The sequence below is a fragment of the Manacus vitellinus genome, unplaced genomic scaffold (assembly GCF_001715985.3).
Source record: "Manacus vitellinus isolate BGI_N305 unplaced genomic scaffold, ASM171598v3 scaffold_1_pilon, whole genome shotgun sequence".
In the NCBI taxonomy this organism is placed as follows: Eukaryota; Metazoa; Chordata; class Aves; order Passeriformes; family Pipridae; genus Manacus; species Manacus vitellinus.
Genome location: NW_021939396.1, coordinates 42,531,229 through 42,557,456, shown reverse-complemented (window position 1 = coordinate 42,557,456; position 26,228 = coordinate 42,531,229). Strand labels below are relative to the sequence as shown.

At 38.0% G+C, this 26,228-nt stretch overlaps 1 protein-coding gene across 4 annotated transcripts in view; it reads left to right on the top strand.

Annotated features, from left to right (window-relative positions):
• Positions 1–26,228, top strand: part of ASXL3 (ASXL transcriptional regulator 3) — a 103,741-nt gene that overhangs the window by 66,419 nt on the left and 11,094 nt on the right. For all 4 annotated transcript variants that reach the window (XM_018080567.2, XM_018080587.2, XM_018080575.2 and 1 more), the window contains 3 exons: positions 17,844–17,940; positions 18,414–18,519; positions 24,175–26,116. In XM_018080567.2, the coding sequence (XP_017936056.1) occupies positions 17,844–17,940; positions 18,414–18,519; positions 24,175–26,116 (2,145 nt within the window). The remainder of the gene's footprint in view (positions 1–17,843; positions 17,941–18,413; positions 18,520–24,174; positions 26,117–26,228) is intronic.

Sequence of the window (26,228 nt, the reverse complement as noted above, 5' to 3'; positions counted from 1 at the left end):
CTCTGATTGATGTGGTAATGGAATTCTTGTTTGCTTGTTTGCAGTAATCCCTAGAGGTCCCCCTCAGTATCACTATGTCTACATATGTGAATAGGAAGCTTTACATTTTTGATTAAGTGTCATGTTTTTGTATTTGGTCACTGTATTTCAGAAGTGTGAATCAGTGTTTTCCACCATGCCGCATCCACGTTGTGGAAGTTCATGTTTGATTTCTGAAGCCCTAGTTACAAGCTGTTGTCACACTTAAGGCATGTCTCACCTTTACAAACAAATTTTGCCGAGGTGTTAGCAGAACTATTGCATTTACTTTTGTCTGTAGCGAGGCTCAAGTCAGTTGGAACATCTAGTAGGACATAGCAATGGTGCTGTGCCCACTGAAAGCTAAAAAATACAAGAGCCACAGCCATCTCTGCAGCATCCTTTTCCATAAGTCCTTCTGATGTGTGAGGGGCCCTGCAGTCAAAGTTGTTCTTCCGATGCAAACTAGTAAAGCTTTTGTTCCCCTCTCCTTCCCTCTTAGTTTTATAAAGTACGGTGCACAGCTGTTAGTGCTTAAAAAAAAAAAGAGGACCTTGAATGCAATGCAAGTTTCCTTTATGTTTGACAGAATTATTAGCACTTTAACAAGAGAACTGATAAAACACCTTTGTTCCAGTGGGAAAGTACTTACATAAGTGCCTTTTTAAAAGACTGTTCTAGGAGCTATGTTGCGAGAGTTTAACTAATATGTGGACATAAATGGTAAATTATATGGACACAAGGGACTGACATGCTTCAAGTTATGTAGGTATTAAGGGTTCATTGCAGTGCTGCAGTGTGTAGTGTTTCAACTATTCTGCCCTAACAAAGTGCTAATAATTAAGTGATATGAATTGGTCTGCAGTGCCTCCAGTGTTGCCACTGTAGGACTGCACTGGCATTAGATTTCTTAATGTTCTGAATCTGAAGACAGCCAAGGACTTGAAACAGGATATTGGATGCAGGTGCAGCAAAAGAAAGATCAAGACATGATCCATCTGTGCTTCTGCACCAATATCTCTTCACCCTTGCTCTCACCCTCTCTCTGCCTCTCCCCTTGCCGTTCTCCCCTCCTCTTTCTCCCTTTTCCATTATATTTATTTTGCTTAAATAAAAAAGGGAAAAAGAAGCTGACCCTTTTTTCCTAATTATTTCAGAAAATTACTATTCCTTGTCTTTGAATTATTTAAACTCAAATTTCCTTTAGCTTGTTCTCATGACAAGGGCATGCAGCCATTTTTTTGCATAGAAGGGTAGTGTTTTCTAATGCCTAGAGAAAAGGGATTGACTGCAGGATTTTCATTTATGACACTCATCAAAAATGACTAACTAATTTTAGATGCTTCCATGTAACTTCCTCTCACCTTCTGCTCTTCAGGCTCAAAGGTGTATGTCATTCATTTTTATTAAAAGTTAGCCAAATAGACCCTGACTGCTTACATCCCTTTTGCTGTACCTTCCCCAGCATATGAACATTCTTGGATAATTTAATAATGTTTTACTTTCTCATAATCTCCAGTCATCTTTTTTTAAACAAGTTCCATAGATACAATCCATATATGTTTTTCTATTTTGTTTTGGGGTTTTTTTTACCCCAAGGTAAAAAGGCCTATGTGCCTTTTCTGGTACTTTATAAATGTTTACTGTTTGCATTGTATTCTGACATACTTGGGATCAGGACTTCTATGAAAGATCTATGAGAAAGAAGATTTTTAATTGTTATTCCAAGAATTTGAATGCACTTAGAAGGTACTGTTTGCTGCATGTTCTGATTTTCCTTCTATATTTCTTGGGTTTTGCTTCATTTTAAAACATGCTTTATCTTTTCATTTTGCCAGATTTATTACCCGCCTTAAATTCTTCATTTAATTTCTTGCATCTGAGCTCAAACAGATTGGATTCTATTGTCTTTTTTGACACTACAGTGTATTGGAACGAATATAGCTATCCCGCTTGTCTTCTTGATTTAGATAAGGTCTAAATTAACAAGTCACATTTCATTTTGAAAACATATGTTTGCAATTCTTCAGTCTTACTTGGCATATTTCCCACTTTAGTGAAGATGTAAAATGCCTTTTGTTTTTTCTCTAAAAGATGCTTCTTCATTTTCTCTTCTTGTCTGAAGCAATTATTCCTGTAGTAGTAGATATTTTCTTTTTCATCCTTTGATGTTTAACTTTTGAGTTTAGTCTGGTTATTTTTTAAAGGACCAAAGCAATACTCAGAATTACTTTCACCATCTGTCTTCATTTCATATTTGAAGACAAACTGTTAATGTTATGTTGATGATCAGTTGGGAATGATGAGAGCTTTTCCTATAAGGACTGATAACCTCCTAATCAGAACTAAATAAAATTAGGCATTTTCTGGGGCAGGTTATACTTTACTGCGAAGAGGGGAGACCCACGGAAGAGAGCTGAACGTGAACACTCAAGTTGTATTACATCAGAATTGCTGTGAAAGCCATAGTGTGAGCTGGTATCTTTCCATTCCACCTACCCAAAGCAGAATTTGTGGTAACTGAGTTTATTGTTCTGGCAGCAATTCTTAAGTCAGATCCATGTGTTGCTGTCTGCTGTATTCTGTAGTGTCGGATGTATCTCTTACCATTCATTTACTTCTCATTGTTACTGTGACTATTTTGTGTTCACAACAGCAAAAAGGTCCTGATAATTGCACCTTGTCAGAAGCATTTTCCTTATACACCTATTTATATAGTTTCTACTCAGAAACTCTTCCACTGTTTGCTTTGGTAACTCTTTTAAGAAAAGATAGATTTTTCATCAGTCATTGCACTGTGTGTAAACGTCTGCATGCATTTTTCTGTTTGAGATGAATGTTCCTTATCTTCAGGCAAAGAAACAGTTGCTATCCTTTTGTCTCTGTGGGCTTTTGCAAGTCCTGTCTGTTTTTTTTTAAATATTCTGTGCCTTCGACTGCATTACTTCTTCCACATTCCTACCATCTGTGTTCTCAAGACCTGAAATCATCAATGTTTTGTATTAAACTTGGTAATTACTAAGTCCTTAACTATTCATTCCTCTCCTTTTTTTGCTTTTCTCCAATATTACGCTGTGCCTTTCTCTGCACGTTTCTCTTTCCTTTTATGTATATCAGAACCGTTGACAAACCTTTGCCTCTCTTGAGACAAAAGACAGACCAGGAAGAAAAGAGGACTGATTGTTGCCCTTAAGGGAATTAGCATATAGAATCATAGAATCGATTGGGTTGGAAAAGACCTCCAAGATCATCGAGTCCAACCTCTTCTGTAAGGTGGATTACAGTCTGGTTCAGATCTTAGTGGTCAGGGTCAAAGAAGAGGTGAGTGACATGAATGCCATTGTGATGGGAGTTTTACAGACCATCCAGTCTAACTCAGCACTGGTAAGACCACACCTAGAGCGCCTTGTCCAGTTCTAGGACTTAGCCTACAGAAGAGAAGGATCAGGGGCTGTCTTACCAATGTGTATAAATACCAGAAGAAAGGATGTGACAGGACCAGAGGCAGTGGGCTCAAACCAAAAGACAGGAGGTTCCCTATGGAGTAAAACTTTTTTTAGTAAGGGCACAGGCTGCCTAGAGAGGTTGTGGGTTCTCCATCCTTGGACGTATTAAAAACTAGCTGATTTTCATTCCCATCTGAAGTGTATTATTACAGTTCAATAACACAGACATGTTAATACTTTCAGTGTGATTCTTTCAGGTCTTGGAGATTAATGAAAGGCCTGTGCTTTAGGTTATCTGTCACACCTTCAGGTACTTCCTGTGGACTCTTGAGCTCTGTATTTTTGTGGCCATTTCCCTTACCGTGTGAGGTTTACCCAAGAGTTCAGAAGTAATCCAGTATTGAGGAGTTCTATAATAAGGCAGTCTAAGCTAGACATTGAAGCTTAATGATGGCAGTGGGGCTGCTCATGTGCCACCTGGAGTATTGTGTCCAACTCTGGTCACCCCAGCATAAGAATGATGTGGACCTGTTGGAGCAAGTCCAGATTAGGGCTATGAAGATAATCAGAGTGATGGAGCACCTCTCCTCTGAAGACAGGCTGAGAGAGTTGGAGTTGCTCATCCTGGAGAAGAGAAGGCTCTGAGGGGACCTTAGATCAGCCTTACAGTACTTAAAGGGGAGCTACAAGAGAGCTGGAGAGGGACTTTTTAAAAGTGTGAGGGGGAATGGCTTCAAACTGAAAAGGGGTAGGTTTAGATTAGGTAATAGCTTACATATTAGGAAGAAATTCTTCACTTATGAGGATGGTGAGTCACTGGAAGAGGTTGACCAGAGATGATGTGGATGCCTCATCCCTGTAAGTGTTCAAGGCTAGATCAGATGGGTTTTAGAACAACTTGGTCTAGTGGAAGGTCCCTGCCTATGGCAGGGAGTTTGGAACTAGATGATCTTTTAAGGTCGCTTCCAATCCAAACCATTCTGTGATTCTATGATTTAGTGTAGGAAAGCATACACTGTTTTGCACTGGAAATTATGTGGGTTGTTCCATTGCTAGTTTCTAAATAAAATTTGTAAAGAAAATACAGTCGCAGAAACATCTGTTCAACCTTTAAGCAACAATAGCAAGGATGCTGCACTAAAGAAAACACTGTTTCATTAAAAAAATAGTTTTAAGTCATCGTCTTGAATATTAAGCATGGCCAGCTCACTTCAGAAGCTGTGGAAAGAATCCAGAGAAGGGCGCCAAAACTTGCATGAGCCATAAAAATTTCTAAAGAAAAATTACTGGATTTTAGCTTTTTAATCTATCAGAACAAAATTAAAAGTGAAGAGCATCAACTTTAATACAGTCAACTTCTGTATTTCATACAATAGGCAAACTAATCCATGGAAGTCTTTTGCATCGTAAAAGTTAGCATTGATTGCTGGCACGGTTTAACTGATATAAGTAGAAGGTGGATGCATGTATATGAGTAGTAGCCACAGTTATATCAAACAGACTGAAATATTTATGGAAAATAAAAATCCCTTTTTTCAGTCTTATGCCTGCTAAGCTAAATAGAAATAGAAATATTTTATTTGATAGCTCTTCTAGTAATTTGCTATTATGTGGTCTTTTACAAGCCTTATCTACATGATCTGTTCCTTGCAGTTATCAAGGGTTAGTTCCACCACTACTTTGATGTGATAGTGTTACCATATGGTACCACTCAGATATGACTAGATGCTGAAAAATATAGCATCCTTGCTTAGCATAAAGTTGTGTAGCAGAAACACTATCAGCAGAAACGCAGCCATTGTTTAACAGAACTTATGGATTTTTTGTGACAACTACAGATGCTTTTCCTTTTCTTACCCAAGTGCTTTCACACTCATTCTGTATTATAGACTTGCCAGCTGTTAGAGCATCCTTTAGTTTGGTCCCATTTATCACAATCTCTTTGAATAGTAGTTGTATAAGTGGAAAAATTACTTTTAGATAGATAGTGGCATACTTGAACAGTCAGTAGTATTCTATAGAAAATGGAGAAACTTCCTCAATTATTTTCATACTAGAAATACATGCAAGTTCATTTAAAAGTATTTTTCAGGTGGATATAAGTTTAGTTTTATAATTGCCAACTATTACTTTGCAGTGAGGGCTCTAGCTGTGGAGAACTCCTTGACATAATTGGTTGCCAGGTCATCAGCCGAAGTATTGAATAGGATAATGATTGTTTTGCATTATTATAGAGAATTTAGGCTTTTATAAGTGCAAGCAGATCTTGTTAGAGTTTCTGAAGACTGTGTCAGTCAGAACGTGAACAGTCCAGAGACTAACAAGGGCAGATGTAGTAATAAGTTCTGTTCCACTTTATAGTACCTCATCCATTTTATGATGGAAAACATTGGTACGGAGAAAGTATATGGCCTTATAATACTGCTCTCTGCAGCCATTCTGTATTTCCCAATGAGAATTTCTGTTTCTTGGGCTTAATGAGAAGTCTGTTCTGCAGGGATGCCACACTTAGCCTCAAGGCAGAAAGTATCTGCCTTGACTTTTAGCATGCCTTAACCTGTCAATTGCTAGAAAGAAAGATGATGAGTGAGTAAGGATCCTTCCAGCCACCATGAAGCATAACTGGTGGTGGATACAATGGGTCTGTGTTTGAGAACAATGGTTCCAGAAACTGAGAGAGTGTGTCCGCAGTACAAGAAGAGCCAGAAGACAGCATAGTGCTCTGTGCTGTGACATCCATTTAAGATATTTTGAAACTAGTTGTAATCTAAGGTTTTAATTGCATGCAGCAAGCTAAGCCATTATGTTATGAAATCACAGTGTTTCTGAAGGCCATTCTGTCCAAATGAGAGGTTGTTTCAGATATGAATCATGAGCTGTGGTCAGTTGCACTAGATTGCACAGGCTGACTCCATTGGAAAGGTATTTAAGAGACTAGAGGCCTGGAAGCCAGAATGCAAAGACTAACTTAAGCACCTGTCTTTGAAAATGGAGGCTGGCAATTGGTCAGAAGAAAAATGCATGTAACAGTTTTCTTTTTAATGATGATGCAATAGGTGGAAATTTGATATGCCATCCTTTAGCTTTGTAAACTGTGAAACACTCTTATTACTAATTTATTTTTAAATTTCTTTACCATCTTTTATATCTTGACATAGAAAATATACCAAGGAAAATTTATCTAGTCTTCTCTACACTAAGACAGAATCAACAATGTCTGCTTGTCTTTAAATTGTCTAAAAGGTTTTTTGGCTGTTCACTGATGAAGAATTCACAGCCTCTCTGAAGTCTAGTGCTTCATTGTTTTCACTGTTAGAAAGTTTTTTCCTCAGGGTCTGATCTGAATCTCTGTTGCTGCAATTCTGTCTGTTACTCTTTGTTCAGTTTGGCATCTGAGTTTACCATGTCCCTGTTTCTTTTTCTTTAGAAGCTGCCCTTATTAATATGGTCTTTGTAGATTTAGGACCTTAAATCTGTTCTCAGTCTCATTTATCTCCTTTGCATTTTATACCGGTTCTGAGTTGCAGCAGTCAGAATTGAACATATTACTACAGCTCAAGTGATAAGTAACACCAAGAGGAGCAAAACTAATTTTTGTGTGTTTACACAGTGCTCCTGTTTGTAACTTACTGTGTTGTGCTCACCTTCTTTGCAGTTTTACAGCAAGGTTGACATATATTCAGTTTGTGATCAGCGCATGTGCTCATAAGCTATAAATGCTTTTCCACAGAAGGATTGCATAGACACTTCGTTTCTTCACTTTGTAATTCTCTAGTTATATATTACTACAAGTCTGAAATGTTGCATTTGCCACTGCTGCAATGCCCTGCTTATCCCTAATGTTTTCAAAGGGATTCACAAAACCATCAAGAAAATTCTGAATTTAAGTTCTACATTTCAGTGTACTCAATCACTCTCTGACTTATGTTATTTGCCAATTACTTCCATCTTTTTATGATGCCTCTGAAATACAGCCTCCCAGTTGATAATAAATAAGCAATAGTTCCCTAAGTTCTGAGTAGTTCTGTGGTAACCAAATTACAATTTCTGTATCCTGGTTTTGCCTAACAAAATGTTATGCATTGTTACAGTCAAGATATAAAACTTGTGCTGCTTCTCTTCTATCACAAGGGCTTTTATGCTGTCAGAGAGAAAACAGACTGATTTGACATGACCTATTCTTGACAAATCTGTGTTGGCTGTTGCTCAACTCCTGATTAACTTCCAGGCAGTTGTGTATAGTGTTATATCTTACATGGTTGGCAGGGCTGGATTAACAGTTGGACTCGATGATCTTAAAGGTCTTTTCCAACCTAAATGGTCCTATGATTCTATCTTGTGCTTTAACCATTTCACCATTTAACCATTTCACATATTTTCTGGAGCGTGAAGACAAGGGGAAGAAGCAAGATACTTAAACATAGGCTTCTTGTGTCAACTGAGATACACTGTGGTATGTAGTCTACTACCCAACTTTTCTTAAAAATGTTATAGGTCCCCTGTAGATTCTGAGTCAAGTCTGCCCAGAATGTGCCTAGGGCATCTCAAAAAAGAATTGCTTGTCTGTGTGTAGGCCATGGAGTTCTTCTAAAGCTTGCTAAATCTGTAAGTCCTTAGCTGCACTTATACCCTTCTTTAGACACAGGTGATACATGTGTGTTATATATGTATAACTAGCATGTATAATTTTGTATTTGTCCACTTCACTACTTTAAAATCCATTTTTTAACAGTTCTGAAATAGATTCATATCTGGCATTTTAACAGGCTAGTCCATCAAGCCCAGATGATTTGAATGCATTTAAGTAGTATTTATTCAGCTCCTTGCTTGTTCAAGGTCAGTTCTTGCCCTTTTGCAATTGATACTCATTGTTTTAAGCACCGCAATCCGGTAGATTTGTGGTGAAGATGTGTGCAAAAAAAAGGGAGTATGAACATTAGCTTTTGTCTTTGTATCCCTCTAGTTTTTCCATTGTGTTGCATAGTGGACTTTTTCTTTCATAATCTTCTTACTCCTAATGTACTTATAGAATTGCTTCATCTGGAGTCGGATGTGTCCCCTTCCAACTGTGTCTAATTTTGGCCCATTATACCATGCTCTGCTGTGGTATTCTTGCTTAGTAGGTTGACCGGGTTTCCATTCTCTGCATGCTGTGAGGTCGACAGTGAGGTCCTAACTAAGACAATGTGGTCTTATTGTACAATCTCCATTAGTCCTTCACAGGAGGTTTTACGCTCCATGTGGTCAGCATTGTTTATTTAAAGAACTATGAGGGTTTTTTAACTCCTTTTTCACTAGCACCACATTCTTGGGGATTCTTCCAACTAATTGTGCATTTATGAAAGTATGCCTACTTGAAAGACTTTTTTTTTTTAATTTTGTCATAATTTCTTCTTTCTTTTTTTTCCCCAAACAAGCTTTAGTCTTTTATATTGCTATCAGTCATATGAATTATCAGATCTCCATTTTGCCAATTAAGGCAAAACGTTGATTGTCAACTAAACCTTCCAAGTCCTCCTACGTACCATTTGTAGTTCTTGCATTAGTATTCAATCATCAAAGACTGAGATAAATGTACTGCTTTCATCACATTAGCCTCTTCTTTAACCCATCCTTTTATAAATAAACTTGTTTTGACAGTGGTCCACAGAATAGGATTTATTGTATTTGATTTGCCCATACTATGGGGCTGTGTATATAAGTACAGTGTTCAAATTTTGGAGAAATTAGCAAGTTTGTTTTTTAGAGCATGTTCCTTTCCTCTCTGATGGCCATTTTCCATCTTTGCTTACCTATTGCCATATCTCTAAACTTTGGGGCATCACCACATGGGTGAAGATGCCAAAGCCATTCTGCCCATAGCACCTATTAAATCACCACTTCATTACAGAATCACAGGACATGCTGAGTTGGAAGGGACCCACAAGGATTATTGAGTCCAACTGCTGACCCTGCACAGGACTGTCCCCAGGAGTCACACCATGTGCCTGAGAGTATCATCCAAATGCTTCTTGAACTTTACCAGGCTTGTTGCTGTGACCGCTTCCCAGGGGAGCCTGTTCCAGTGGTCAGCCACCCTTGGGGTGAAGAACCTTTTTCTAATATCCAACCTAAACCTCCCCTGACACAACTTCAGGCCATTCCCTCAGGTCCTGTCACTGGTCACCACAGAGAAGAGATCAGCATCTGCCCCTCCTCTTTTCTTCACAAGGAAGTTGTAGACTGCAAGGAGTCTTCCCTCAGTCTCGTCTTCTCCAGGCTGAACAGACCAAGTGACTTCAGTCTCTCCTCATACAGCTTCCCCTCAAGGCACTTCACCATCTTTGTTGCCCTCCTTTGGACACTCTCTAGTGACTTAATATCTTTATTATATTGCAGAGACCAAAACTGCACACAATATTCAAGGTGAGGCTGCACCAGTGCAGAGTAGAGTAGGACAATCACCCAGTATATTATATCTACTGATAAAATTATCAACAGATCCCTAGGTTCCATGATGATTCCTAGAGTCTCCTGGTCACTTCTGATCCACTCCATTTCTGGCAGTATTCTTAAAGTGAAGGTAGAGGGCCATCATAAACAATGACATTGCTAGATTTTGCAGCCATCATGCCTACCAACACCTTCATGAGGTTCATCAGATGGTCTCTGTTGTCCTCGTTCCCTCATTTCAGATGATACGGATTGAGTCAATACACGAACAAAGACCCTTAAGAGCTGTTTTTCTCACTGCAAAGTGGATGCCAGTCAGCTCAATAGTCTTCTAGGCCCCATTGACTGCATCAACTAGATCTCTACTGATGGTCATAGGGAATTAGAAACCTGGGTCACACCTAGATATTTACATTACTTATTTTAATGTTAAGCAGAATGCCAGACAGGAATACCACAACCCTCCATTACTATCTAAGTTACATTTTTAGAGAGCTGTAGCGCCTAGGCCAGTATGCCTTTGATGCTAACACAAATAGCAAATTTGCTTAATAGCAAATATTCATCTTTGTCATCAAACAATAGTTGTAAAGTGGGAGTTTGGATATTGTTTTCATTATGATTGCTAGCAGTCACCCCTTCTATTCACTTTCTCAAAGAATCCCAGAAGCACTGATGGCCTGAAGTGGCCTAAAACCACTGATCACAGGTAGCAAGCACCCAGTTTTGGTGCTGTACACAGATATTTGATAGTATCACCTGGGGACTTGCTTGTGAATTGGTGTTGTGTTCTAAGCCTGGCTGACAACAAAGCCCTACACAGCTGCTCGCTCTCTTCACTGCAATAGGATGAGGGAGAGAAGTGGAAGAGTAAACATGAGAAAACTCATGGATTGATATAAAGACAACTTAATTGGTAAAGCAAAAGCTACACACCAGCAAAGTAAGCCCAGGAATTTATTCACCGTTTCTCATGGGCAGGCAGGTAATCAGCCATACCCAGGAAAGCCAGGCTTCATCGTGCATGGTGGTGACTTGGGAAGACAAACATTATCATGCCAAACATCACCCCCTTCTTCCTTTTCCCCCCAGCTTTATATGCTGTGCATGACACCACTTGGTATGGAATATCCCTTTCATCAGCTGGGGGCCAGCTGTCCCAGCTGTATCCCCTCCCAGCTCCTTGTGCATCCCCAGCCTGCTTGTTGGTAGGGTAGGATGAGGAGCAGAAAAAGCCTTGACACTGTACAAGCCCTGCTCAGCAATAACAAGAGCATACCTGTGTTATCAGCACTATTCTGGTTACAGATCCAAAGCATAGCCACATACCAGCTATTATGGAGAAAATTAGCTGTAGCCCAGACAAAACCAGCACAAATGGGCTAACCTTCACTTCCTGTTTTCCATTACATATAGTTTCAGAAGCCTTGAAAAAGTCTTGGGCCAAAGGTCAGTGTTTCCTAATAAGGTAGTTAATAGCTACAAACAGTTATTGCTTACAACTGTATTTGGGTGCCTAAAGTAATCTGAGTAAGTATACTGACTACTTTAAAAAGTAGGAACCTTGAAAGAGAAGGCAGTTCCCTCCTGTTACAGCATGAACACCTGGCTTGGTGTTAAGCACTTTGAGATCTGATTTTTTGTTCACAAAGACACTGTGGCATGAAGGAATAATTAATGCATCAGACTTCATGATCACGAGTAGGAAGTGGTGAAAATTTATAGGATCAACAAACACAAATTTGGACATGGTTGGCATAACAAATTTAATGGGTGTGTATGAAAAGCACAAATATCAGTCAGCAAAGTGTGTGTTCCAAAGTAATCCCAGGGTTTACAGTAGTCAGTAATAGGGAACATCCAATTGGTAAAAGGTCATGCATATAGAGGCATGCATTGTGTTTTGCAACTGTTCTAGAGCTTACTATCACTTCTTATTAGATCTGATAGCAGTTTTTAATCCTTCATGGATTTTGTGGATCAGGATAGCATCTGGTACACTACAAACTTATCTGTTGATGTTCTCTGTGGATTTAGGTTGTAAGTGGGTGTTTCATGCTGACTAGCTTAAGTAGCAAATATAGAGGCCCTAATTAGGAGTCTGATCTTCTTTATGCTTTCTTTACTGTTAGTGGAAAAAGTAGCTCTTCTAGAGTGATGATGCAGAGTACCTAAATTAAATGTTTATTTCTGTCTACTTGGATTCAAACAGTTCTGCTTCTTGGAGAGAGTTCTTCTTAGTATTGGAGGGTTTTAGGGGAAAACATAGATACTGGTCTTCCCTGTCACCTGTGAACTTTTGCTCTATGATCGTCAAGAGTAATATGAGCCAGGCCTGGTGTGTTGTCTGTCTAGCTCTCACAATGTTTGCTTTTGGAAAGTCAGTCACTAAGGTTGCATCTTCAGATGCTACATTTGCACTGTACATGCATCACAGGTCAGTTTGATTCTGGTGCCCAGTACTGCGGAATCGCATTTGTTACAAATTCATGTTACAAATGGCAGTGGTGTCTCTCCATTCACATAAATAAAATGTCATTTTTCCTGTGTGTGATATAGACACTGCTGAATTTTTCATTTTTAATATTTTGGAAGCTTTAATGCAAAAGCAGCAAAATGTATTTTCTCAAATCTTCCCTTTTTTTGCAAATAATTTATTTTACATACCTTTGGGAAAGTATGTGAATTATAGGATTGTTCTTCACCCAAGATAAAATATAGCGTTAGTAGCAGTTTGTGGAAAGTGTATAAAAAATGAGTGGAACTGTACACTTCATTTAGATGCATCTTCACTTCTCTTGCCTTTTTTTTTTTTTAATTTTTGCTTTGGTTTTGTTTCGTATTTTCATTGTAAGGCTGAGAGAATTGGGATTGTTGGACCTGTAAGAAAGATGGGGACAAACCTTTTAGCCTGTTGCTATAGACCAAGGGGTAATGGAAAGGAAGGAGGGTCAATTTAGATTAGATATAAGAAAGAGTCTTTTTTATGAAGAAGGTGTTAAAACACTGGAAAGGGTTGCCCATAGGGATGACCCCATCCCTGGAAACTTTGAAGGTCAGTTTGGATGAGGCTCTCAGACACCTGATTGTGAATGTGGCCCTGTGATAGTTAAATATGTCCCTGCTCATTGCATCGGGATTGAACTACATGACCTTTAAAAGGTCCCTTCCAACTCAAACTGTGCTATGATTCTAGTCAAATTGGCATGATGTTCACATAAACTTTCATGTAGGAAATATACTACGCAGGAACTGCCTACAGAGGATCATTAGAAGTCTAATAAATACATTGGGAGAATTTTGAATCGTTTGAAAGAGAGAAATAATAGCTTTGCTAATTCCTTGTCTTTTAAGATTCTAGCCAAGATCAGATAACCTACCAGTACACATCTATGCAGTACTTGCTGTATCCCTATAAAACTGCCAGTATGTGTCTTCAGGTTGAGCTATAAGAATAATCCCTGCCTTATTTTCAGAAGAGACTTTTCAGTGAAACTTGGAGGAGAATAATGGAAGTAGTTTTTCTAGAAAGGTTACTTGGTTCCTTTTGATAAGAATGTTTGACATTTGCTCTGTGATGAAAACAGATGCTGGAGTTTAGCAGACATGTTTTGGAATTGGGTATTTTTTTGTTTGCTCTCAATAAAAAGAAGAACTTTTAAAAGCTATTGTGAATTCTGCATAGAAGTACTAATTAGAAAACGTAATTCTGGCATTGTGCTTAATCAGAGAAAAAAGAAACGTAAAGCTCAACAGAATAAAACATAAACTTTCCAAGAAATTTTTGTTGTTCCAGGTCATTAATACACTTTCTCTGTTGGACAGCAGTTTTTAAATACCATAAAAATTAACAGTGTATTTAAGAACTGCTTTATTGGCATGTTTCTTCAAATTCTAATTTAGAGCTAGTGGTTAATTGTGCTATTTCTGTCATCAGAGCTTAGAGAAGTGAACACACCCCTGGGCTTCAAAATTTTCAATTTCCACTTTAACTTTTTGACTTTAGGTGAAAATGCATTCTCCAGGTGAGGAAAAAAAAAGAAGGTTTCAATAGAGGTTGTTAGCTAATATTGTAGAAGGATGACCTCGTAGTCCTTCCAAGTTTAACAGAGCATAAAAACATCAGCCTGGTGTCGCGTGACTAGAGTATTGAGAAGAGGGATGAAATATCCTTGTTAGTTTTGTAGTTTCTGATAGAGTCTTTAAACACAACAGATGTAAAATTGCTTGGGTTTTGTCTGTTCAAACTTGTTCAGATTGGTTTTCCCTGTGTAGAAATCTTTAAATGAATCAAAAATAGCCAAAGGACTGAACTTCTTGTTGGTTTAGTTTAGGTTGTTTCCCTCCTTTGGTAGTGGATCTGCTTTCTGCTTAGTGCTTTTTTCTTCTTATAACATTTGGAAAATTTCTGTTTCGTTCACTTAATCTCTTTGGCTATTTTGAGTTCCTTTATGATTTTTGTCATTGTCCTTTTCTCTTTGAGCTTTAACTGATTGAGCAAATTCTTCCTGCTCCATTCCCAGCAAACATTTTCTTTGATCTCAAATTTCTGAGCAAGTTTGGCGAAGTCACTGGGACTGGACAATTCTTTATTTCCGTCATTTTTTCCATTGGTATCTATATGTGCACCAAATCTAGATAATGATGACTAGTTTCATGCATCCCTCCATAGTGTTTAAGCCTGAAATGATTCTTTCATGTCATGTTAAAATAGATCATTGAAAGCTTCTCCTCTAATTAGTGTGTTTCTACCTTCTTTATCATTAGATGCTCTTATGTCTAGATTTCGGTTGTTCCAGCTACATAAATCTTCCATAGGTTATGTGGTCCCATATACACAGGTCTCAAAAAGGTCTTCCTCTGCCGGTTCATCAGAGGCAATGTCTATGATGAAGTCAAGCAGTGACTTTTTGTTGAGTTTGTTGTTCTTACATTTCTTAACTTAAGCATCCTTAGCATCATCTTTTCAGTCTTGTAACATAGTTCCCCAGTACTTGTAAGCTGCTGCAGTCAATATCTATAAGTGGTCAGTGCAGTGTGCATCCATTTTCTGATACAGTTCACAAATGTACTGTTGTTCCATTGTTAGCTGACCTATAGTATTTTTCCTTCTTAGGTAACCCACTTCAGTCTTCTAATTCTCCCTTTTTACTATTCTTCAGGGAGCTTTTTTTCCCGCCTTTTTTTGTTTCACAGGTACTTCCTACTTGGCATTTTTTTCTGGTCCACAAGAACTAATGAGCTTTGTCCATGAACTTGCTAACATTTGCCTTCTGCTCTGAAGTTCCAGCCTGTGTTTTTATCTCAGGTGATCTAGTTCACATTTGAATTTGTTTGAACATCTTTCTAACATTTACCTTGAGGTTCACCGTTTGTTTTCCAAACTTCTTAAGAAATTTGCACACAGACACCTGGAACTTTTCTTCCCAAGTATATTAGCCAGCAAAAATGAAAGGTGGACTACTCTTCCTGCAAAGCTTGCTTTTCTCATGTTACAACAGGGTTACAATGAAGATAATACTGTTCTTCTTGTATTCACATGTTAATATAACTTGGCAATCTTCATAATGCTCTTGACTTACACATCCTGGTGAAATAACTCAGTCAGACTTGGCTGCAGTTTCATACAATGTTCAATGCACTCTGATATTGGATTGCTGCTGAAAAGTGGCATTCTGTTTCCACCTCTCGTGGTACATTCAAACTTTCTATGAGATCTAATGGTCATATGACCTTAGGATAAGTTGGATCATCTTTCTCATTTAACAGAAAATCATTGTATACTATTTATTACTTTCTTATGACATTTATTGATCTGGCTAGTGATATGGCTACACTATTTGCCATCAGCTGAGCCATAGCATTTCAGAGCATTTCAGAAGGTCCATGCCTTGCAGAGATAGCCTGCAGTTAAATATGGTTAAATATGATAATAAAAGAATTTCATGTCTGTATGACTCTTCTGCAAGACACAGATAGGCTTAGAGACAAAATCTTTAATTTACTGAAGGTTGGAGTATAACCTATGTTGACAAGGGGGTGTTTCTATTTCATGTCCTTTTGTATTGAATCTGAAGGTAGCTTGAACACCTTTCTTTGAGGACCAAAGAATTGTTTATTTAGTAATTTGTGATTCTTTTCTTTGTAACTTCTCATCTGACATTTTTAGGAAATTGTGTAAGTGCTGGTTTTGATCATCTACTGGTTTGCTTGTTCAAGTGCAAGAGGCACACTGGCATTTAAAAATCTCACTTTAGTATATTAATTCTGGAATTTAATATTTCTGGCAAAGTTGATTTGTGCACAAAGAAGATAATGTGTCATGCCATTATGATTTATACAATACATAAATGTTCCTTCTGGCCTTTCTCACCTCACTGGTTTTATTTTCTTGCTGCTTCTGCTGCATGTTTCCCTGTTTCTTTCCAGTTTTTCTCTAGTTTGAGCATTAGTCATAGCCTACTTGTGATTAATATGCATGTGTTCCACAACCCACATCATGAGAAGTGTAGAAATGTTTTATATCCACCCCACTTAAATGCAAATTCTATGATGTGTTGGCAAAACAATGCCATATAGCAGGAAATCACCAGCAGCAGTGCTGTAGGTTCATATCCTGCTCAGGGACCCTAGTACCATACACATACTGTTTTCCTGCTGTAATGAAATTCCTTTAGCACTGTCAGCTTTTTAGAGTCCATGCTTTTCACTATTTCTCTGTTTACTACTTCACATATTTCTGGTTTACTCTTCTGAGATAATTGTGGGACGGGATGTCAACTAGGCAGTAAGTAAAAACTATTCTCAAATAAGGGCCTGTGTTATCAGTGAAGTATAGAGCTCAGCAAGGGAGCTACAGCAAAATATCATTTAATGTTTCTGGCACGTCTGCATCTTTCTGGCTCCTGTGTGAAACAAGCACTGAGAATTAGGGGATATTACTTAGCTAAACCATCTGTTAATATGCTGGAAAATGTGCTGGTTTTTACTGCTAGATTACAAATACTGATGTCAAACATTTATCTCTTAGTTACCTTGACAGATGTAAAATAGTGAGAGTGTTTGTTCTAGTAACATTACTTCTTCTACCATTTTCTCTTTCTCTTTTTTATTTGCTAGTTTGTTTTTATTGTTCATTTATTATGCTAGAGGTGATACCTACTGCTAATTTGTTTTATATAATTACTTTTTCCAGTTATTAGAATTCCTTCAGTAACCAGATATATCCGCAGAAACCTGAAAATAATGCATTAATTTTTTTGGTAGAAGAAAACACAATAGTTGGATTGCTTTTAAAAGTTACTGTAGAAAATACTGTGATTAATGCTTTTAATGTTGTCTTACCATTGAATGTTTGACAGATGTAGAAAATAAAAATAATTATAACGTTCTTCCACAGTTTTCACTTTTGATGCATATAAAATTTTCTGTATAGCTCTTTTCAGTTTCAGTGCTGAGTTTATATCAGTTCTGGTGCTAAGGATACCTGTCATCCATTCTTTGGCCACTCCAGCTTATTAGTGAGGATGAGTGTTTAGGTTTATTTAGAAACAGCAAAGTTAGTCTTCATTGCATTTAATAAGTTTGTTTTGTACCATGTTACAGACAGATGCACAAGTATATAACAATCTTGATTTTTGATTGTGTACGATGCCTCTAGACATAGGCTCAAGACAGAGGTCTGTTATTAAAACATATCAATCAGTTGTAAATTGAGTTATCATCAGTAACACTTAATGACTGAAGAGAGCGAGTTGATGCTGGATTAGTTCACTTCCATTTACAGTGGTGACTATAATGAAAATGGCGTTTTAGTAGTAGTCATTTTCTTTGTTATTCCCACTCCCTATCCCTCCCCATTTCCCCTAATTGAAACTCTGTTTTGATGTAATCTTAGCTGATGCTATTTCTGACAATATCTTCTGCTACCATCGGCTTATTTTCTAGATGGGAAGTGATGGAGTTTTGCGCCTCAGTAGTTCTGCTCTAAATAATGAATTCTTTGCATATGCAGCACAAGGGTGGAAACAGCGATTGGCAGAAGGTAACTATTTGCTTTTTCTCAGGTTTACCCAAGGTTAATTGTTTTTATGAAGAATGTATCTTTTTTCTACATTTGAGAAATACTTTTCGAATGGAAAGTGTAATACACCAGTAATTCAGCAAAAGAAAAATTGCTGATTCCATTTTGAATTTAGAGTACATTTTTACAGCTTGCTGTAGCAGCTCATTTTGACAGTTTAAAAAAACCCCAAGCATTTTTATCACTGTCAGCCTTGGAAACATAAACCCATGCAACTAAATCCCACAAATGTACTTTTGAACTACTGATGTTATATGGTAAATTAAATCTTTCTGTGTCACGCTCACTTTTGTTTTTCATTATTTTCATTTGACATTGTTGGATGACTGTAAGAGAAATCACTGTATGTCATCTTTGTATCTGTAATCTATCATGACCCATATTAAGCTAATCCTTGACAACTTTTATTCAATATGTTAGTATTTGTTTTTTAGGAGAATTTACACCAGAAATGCAGTTGCGCATCAGACAAGAGATTGAAAAGGAAAAGAAAACAGAACCTTGGAAAGAAAAATTCTTTGAACGGTTTTATGGTGAAAAGTAAGTATTGAAGCAAATAAAATGATTTTTTTTTATTTCTTTAGGAGGAAATGAAAACATAATTCTATGCTTCACATAACACAGTCATATGCAGTAAAACTCAATAAAGCAGTTATCAAGGGCAGTCATTCCCCAGTATAAGAAGTTGTGGGTAGAATTATAGTTCTGTATATATAGAATATATACACTTGCATTACAATTGCGTTTTTAAAGAGTCATACTCATCCATAAAAATTCATTCCAAAGAGAACTTAAGACACAAGACCCAAGCATGTGAGAATTTTTTAATTATCTTTTAAAATGCAGCGTTAGGGCTATTCTTCCCTCCTGCGAAATATAAATACAGCTTCCACAGAGGAGAAGATGATATTTCTGTAACAGGTTTTTATTTTATTTTTTCTTAGCTAGTTGCAAAGTTTCTAAAATCAAATAGTGTTTTTTATTTTTTCACTGAGATGGCCCGTTGACTGGAGAAGAATATATGACATAGAAGAAATATTGACTAGAGATAAATGAAAGTGACTTTGACTAATATAATTTTAGAAGTTAGATGCAAAGAATAAATAAATATTTAACTGACTAAAATTAATTATAGTATCACTCCAGGTGCAAAACTGGGGTGAGTCAGCAAAATTTCATTGATGAAGATACAGAGATGGCATTCTGCAGCAGCTGAAGATTCAGTTCTTATATTTGGCAGTTTTAAAAAAAAAATTTAAGGAGATTCACTTCTTCCTAAAATTCAAGAATTTTCCTTTTAAAAACTGTTTGGAAAGTTAATTCATCAATACTTAGAATTACATATCTGTTTTTAAAAATATTAAGAATTTGATTAGAAATTATAAACTAGTTACTTAAAGGGAATTTTATTTTATTTATTTTCAAGTGTGTTTTAATTATATCACGGAACCACAGAATGGATGAGGTTGGGAGAGACCACAGTGGGTCATCTGGTCCAACCTCTCTGCTCAAGCAGCGTCATCCTAGAGTTCATTGAACAGGATTGCATCCAGGTAGTTCTTGTGTATCTCCAGTGAGGGAGACTCCACAACCTCTCTGGGCAATCTGTTCCAGTGCTTGGTAACGCACACAGGAAAGAAGTTCTTTCTCATATTCAAGTGGAACTTCCTGTACATGAGTTTCTGCCCATTGCCTCTTGTCCTGCTGCTTGGCATCAGTGAGAAGAGCTTGGCTCCATCCTCTCGTCACCATCCCTTCAGATACTTTTAGACATTGATGCAGTCCAGGCTGAACAGGCCCAGCTCCATCAGCCTTTCCTCATAAGAGAGATACTCCAGTCCCTCAGTCACTTTTGTTACCCTTCACTGGAACTGCTCCACGAGCTTGATGTCTTTCTTGTACTGAGAACTGGACACAGTTCTCCAGATGTCGTCTCACTAGGGCTGAGTAGAAGGGCAGGATCACCTCTCTTGACTTGCAGGCAATGCTCTTCCGAATGCACCCCGGGATACATTGGCCTTCTTGGCCACGAGGACACACTGCTGGCTCATGGACAGCTTGCTGTCCACCAGGACCTACAGATCCTTCTCCACAGAACTGGTTTCCAGCAGATTGGCCCCTAGCCTGTACACCAATACAGGTGTATTTTCCTTTGCTGAATTTCAGGAGGTTCCTCTCTGCCCATCTCTCTAACCTGTCAAAGACTGCAGGGACTCCAGTGTGTCTGCCACTCCTCACAGCTTTGTGTCATCAGTGAACTTGCTGAGGAGGCATCTACCCCTTCATCTAAGTCACTGATGAATAAGTTAAACAATACTGGGCCCAGTACTGAACCTTGGGGGACACCGCTAGTGACAGGCCTCCAAATGCACCCTGTACCACTCATTACAACAAGTGATTAACTTAAAGATTAAACCATTAACTAAAATGTTTCTGCAGTAAAAATGCTAGTTCTCACAATCCACTGGGAAATGTAGTGAAAACAAGGCAAAAAATGGACAGATCCATTTTAATATTTTATTTTGCACATCCTTGCTAGGTGCTTCCCCTCACTGTGAATACTATTTCTACACCACTTTACATGTAATGGAAATTCTAGAGTCTTAATGTGGCGGACTTCCTTACTGTAAAGTGCTTAATTTCTTCTAAACAGCTTTGAGACCTCAGGTTAGTCCAGTTGTTGATCTCTTTAGTATCAAAAAATATTAATTAGGTTTTCAGATAAGGAACATAACAGCCTTTCATTCTGCTTGTCAAGAGAAGAGTTAGTTACCAACCTTTCATGGAGGAAAGGGCTATGTAAGGTATTGGCATAGGGCTTTCCACAAGAAGTTTGTTACCATCAGCACAGGAGCACCTCAGTCTAGCTGAAGCTTGTTCCTCAGTCACAAACGACTGTCACATGCACGGAGAAGAATGCTCAGAATTCTGCAGAGCCAGCAGTCCTGCCGTGCTGGCTGAATGCTGGACACTATAATGGTTGGCAGATAATTACTCAGTCTGTGGTCATACATGTCCTTTGGGTTGATAGGTTTCTGACATCAACATTGTTATGCAAAATGTCATATTGCACATAATTTACATTTTGACTGAAAGTATTGAATCTGGTCCTGCCTGCCCTTTTCCCTGCTTGTTTCACTTGCATTCTTCTGCCTGGATGTTATGTAGGCAGATCTGCTTTACTGGTTTAAGTACTTTTTCTCATTGTTTATTGACTGAATGGTAGCTTTTGCTGAAGTTTCCACCTTGTTTAAGTTCATGGGGTGTCCTGTGCAGGGCCAGGTGTTGGACTCAGTGATCCTTGTGGATCCCTTCCAACTCAGGATATCCTACAATTCTATAATTCCCTCACCTTTTTTGCTTTCTTTTTAAACTAGCTTTCAGTATGCCTGGGCTTTGTCCCTCTTCGGCTCTGTTGATTTGACTGAACTAGCAGTATTTGTAAGCTTCCTGACCTATTTCTCACATGCACTGTCTGCAAAATTAATCTCTCTTACAGACTAACTTGCTCAGTTTACAATCAGTGTATTTTTGCTCTGACCTTAGAGTTAATTTGATCTTCCAATGTTCCATAAGTAAATTCAGTTTTCACCTTATCCTTACAGAAGGGCCATTAATAGATGTAGAATCTTTGTAAACATTCTTATACACTCCATAGTTCATGGCATTCACAGACTTTAGAGTGCCTGTTCCCTTGTAGCATTGCTTCTCGTGTTTGCTCTTATCTTTACCTTGGCAGTTTATCATGGTTCTGTCAGTTGTAGTTCACTTCCATCCATTTTTGTTCTCTTTCTACTTCCTCATGTTCGTTCATTTTTCCTCTCTCTGACTTTCTTCAAAATACAAAAACTTTATTCTGCAGTCATTTATCTAAGATCAGCTGATGCATGTGCCAGAAATCCAAAGTCTTCTTGTTTGTTGCCTCAAGACTGCAAGGGTTATATTCTGTTGTCTCAATATGATATTTCTTTCCTCATTTTTGAGAGTTATATTTCAGGATAGTACTACCAGCTCACTGAATCAAAGCTTTAATTTGAGGTAGACATTCTCTAAATTTTGTTGCTGATTTAATCCTTCCCTTTTTTTTTTTTCTGTTTTGTTGTGTTTTGAGGGTTTTCTCTCCAATACTGCTTATCACAGCATTAGAATATCAGCATCCATATATCTTTGAGTAGGTGTCTGGGGTTTTTTTATTAGATGACTGAGTGCCCTCACTCTATCAGTTGAATCCTGTCCTTAGCACTTCCACTGAGGGCTGCTTACTGCTGTCCTCACATTTTTGCGGTGACTTGCAAACTTTAGGTGTCTTTTTCTCTAAGGAAGAAGGCAGATCAGCTGTTTATTTTGCAATTTGAGATTGCCTTAAACATGCTGATCTTGAGACTTCTTCTTTAGAAAACCTTTTTCTTCACTGCAGTGTCTTCTTCAACATAGTAGTATTTCCAATACTGAAAAAAACTATTAAGATTCAGTACATCTTCTGATGGCCTTAATCCTGCTTTATCTTATTATTCTTACAATTCTTTATCTTCAGTATGTTTTCGTGTAGTGTCCGTGTGACAGTTGCATTCACCTTTATCCTGTCCTTCATTCCTTTGCTGATTTTCAATCCCTAAAGATAACTATCAGGCAATATCTTTTCATGATATAAGCCAGCTAGAGAAAATAGACTACTGATTCAGTTTTTAGTAATGCAGTGGATTCATTTTCCCTTCTCGTTTTCCTGAGATAACTTTTGCCTCCTTAACACAAGGAGTTTTAGGAGAAGGTACTCACCTAAACCTAGATAAACTTAACTTTACTCACCTAAACTTATAACCTTAACTTAGACTATATGGGGAACCTATAGGCTATAGAGAAGAAAGACACATCTTCTGAAATACATTCAATATGGGAAAGGTGAATTTGCTTCTCTGAATTTCTCTCTAGAGGATCATTCCTCAGCATATTCATGGCATAGGAATACTGTTCATGTTAAGTGACTAGTAACAGGCAATACTAATAATTACTCTGATAGTGCTTTTGGGATGCCAATTCCAGGCTGAGTTTGGGGATTTTGTGTTTACAGCTGTCACTGTAATACATCTGTTCAGTATTTTTAAAATGCGCAACTGGAGATTTTGGTATTTCACCTGTTTATTCTGTACTTTCATATGCACAGGCCTTTGTGATCTCTCTATCCTCTAGCTGCACCTTAACAAGCCATCTTGCTTCCATAAGTTCTGAATGTCTCTTATGCTTGCTTATTTCCATTTATTCTTTACTTTTTGATTAAAATGATAACAGGGAACTGTTTATTAGATTAGAAGATCTTAAGACGGTGAAATTTCTTTTAAGGCTTCCAACCAAGCTTTTGTGTATTTCGTGTTACTGTGGAATTGCTGAGGCATAAAGTCTGCTTGGAAAATCTTACTAAAAATGCTGAACGCCTGTACTCCCACTGGCCTTAGAAGGAAATGAGGATGCCAGAACACATACATTTTTTAAAGTAACCATTTTTTCAGCTCTTGTCTTTAGATTTGTTTTGGGTTTTTGTGGAATTTGTAATTCTGCTGAAGTAATAAAACTTTTTAAACTAATATTTTCAGGACCAAAGGTAAGAAAATCTTAAGAATTATACTAGGAATGGTTCCTTTGCAGTTCATACCTGAAAATTAATGCGTAGATTATAAATATGTGTCTTTTTAGCTTCTGGAGACTAAACTTCTATTATATTGCTGGCTGTGTCAACCCTAAAAGCAGGTGTAGGAGGGAAAAAGAGATTTCCTTTAGAACTGTTACTGCTAGAAGAAGATACAGTGGTGCATTTACTCTGAAATGCATGCTGTATTAGTGTTGCACTGCTGTGCTGATATTAAAAAAAACAACAAAACAAAACCAAACAAACACAGGAATTTAAGCAGAGTATAAATAGTGCTGAATCTGTGTAGCTTGCTTTTTTGTTTTCATTTTGTTTGCTTATTTTAAAAATATTCATATTTTTTAACACTTGTAAGAAAATCTGGTTATTTAGGTTCCCAAAATATATAAAACCATATGTAAATTAGTCAGCCACCACTTAAGCAAACCACTGTTTTAAACTAGAAAATATGTCTTTTTTGTAAACAAGAGATGTGGGTAGTAAAGGTGGTCCTATACTTTTATCCTGTTTTCTGTGCTGAAAATACTTCTCTTTATTTGTGTGTTTTTATTTAGATTGGGAATGTCAAGAGGGGAATCAATGAAACTCACTGCAGTGCAGAACAATGATGAAGATGAAAGCAATTCTTTGTGTGGATCTTCTGGCACACCTGGTCCTTCTAAGCAGGCAACCTTTGAGGATCAGGAGGAGAAAGGTGCTAAAATTCCACCTGTACCAGAGAGAGATTATAGTCCATCTCTTGGTAGTATGGAACAGGTTCCTGTTAAGGATTTAACGGCAGACTCTGAGGATATACTGATACCTGAAGAGTCAATCATTCAGGAGGAAATTGCTGAAGAGGTCGAGACAAGTATTTGTGAATGCCAAGAGGAGAACCATAAACCAGAACAGGAGTTTTCTGAGGAGTCCGTAAGTCCAACTGGCACAAATGAGGAAACAGAAGCAGTAAAGCTTGCAGACAGCACTGAGTCCTGTGTCATGATGAATGATGTAACTGATACTGTATCTCACATTGAAATTAAAGTGGAGTTGAAGTCAGAATGCCCTCAGGAAGAGATGTCAGTTGTGATAGATCAGCTGGAGGATTGCATATCACCAGCACAATCAGTTTCACCCACAAACTCTGTCAGCGGTACAGCAGAGAAGGTTTCTGAGTCTGCAAAAGAGCTAATTGTGCCAGAAATGCAAAATGCTGCTCTGGAAGCCTCCTTGTTCACTGGTGGAGGCATTGCAGTGGATATGGAGCTTCACAGTGACCCTGAGGAACAGTTGTCTGAGAATGCTTGTATTTCTGAAACTTCCTTTTCCTCTGGAAGTCCAGAAGTTTGTGTTGCCTCTCCTGGAGGAGACACTCAGTCGACTTCAGAGGAACCCTGTACTCCGGCATCTCTTGAAACAGCTTGTTCGTCTGAAGGGTCCAGTACTGAAAACATTGAAGGTGATATTCAGCAAAAGGCCAGTGATGAAAATTTGCACACACCTTTAATGTCGGAAATCTCTCCAATGTCCACCTCACCGGTAACTTCGGAAGCATCTCTGATGTCAAATTTACCTTTAACATCAGAGGCATCACCAGCTTCTAATTTACCTTTAACATCAGAAACATCTCCAATGTCTGATTTGCCTTTAACATCAGAAACATCTTCAGTGTCTTCTGTTCTTCTAACTTCTGAAACATTTGTGACAAATAGTTTGCCTCTTCCATCAGAGACATCTCCAGTTTCCAATACCCCAAGCAATGAAAGACTTACTCTGCAACAAAGGCAATCACCATGTTTGTTGGAAGACTCCCTTCCCACTTTGAAAGAGGAAAGCTCTGCCGTTACTAAGGTGGTTCAAGAAGAGAAACTTGTTCAGCCAAAGCAACATCAGAGTGCTCCTGAAAATATGAAAGTTTGTCCATTAGCAATTATACCTGATACTTTAGTATTGGAAGAACCCCAAAGCAAAAACCTTGGCCATCAGCCATGTAAGTCACATTCTGAAATTGAGAAATCCTACATTGCATCCATCCCAGAACACACGCCTCCAGAGGTGATCAAAAGTAAAAATCACAGTGTTCAGCAAAGAGGTGACAAGAAAGGTACACTCTTGCCTTCAGAGGTATCTGTCTTATCAGAAGGATCAGTTGGCAAAAATATCGAATTGCTTCCATCAAAGCCACATGATAAACTATATACCTCATCTCTAGAGAAAACTACATTCCCTGAAGTGTGCAGAAATAAATCTCACAAGCTAACAGGCAGTGCCCAAAGTCGCCTAGAGAGTTTGCATTCTTCCAAGTCATTAGAACCCACAAAATCACCAGAAGCAAGGAGTGAAAGTAGAGACCCAGAGATCCCAAAGAGGAAAACAGCAGAACAGCACAGTTTTGGAATCTGCAAAGAGAAGAGAGCTAGAATAGATGATGATCAGCCTAACCGTAGTGCTTCATCAACAAGTCCGTCTGATAAAGAACAGCCACCTAGAGAGGAACCCCGAGTTCCACCCCTTAAGGTAAAGTAATGAAAAAAACAGCATACTTGGGAAATAAAGGGTTATTATCTCCCTCCTAACTGCATGCAGACACAGTGAATGATGTATTTTTTATGAAGGTATAAGGTCTGTT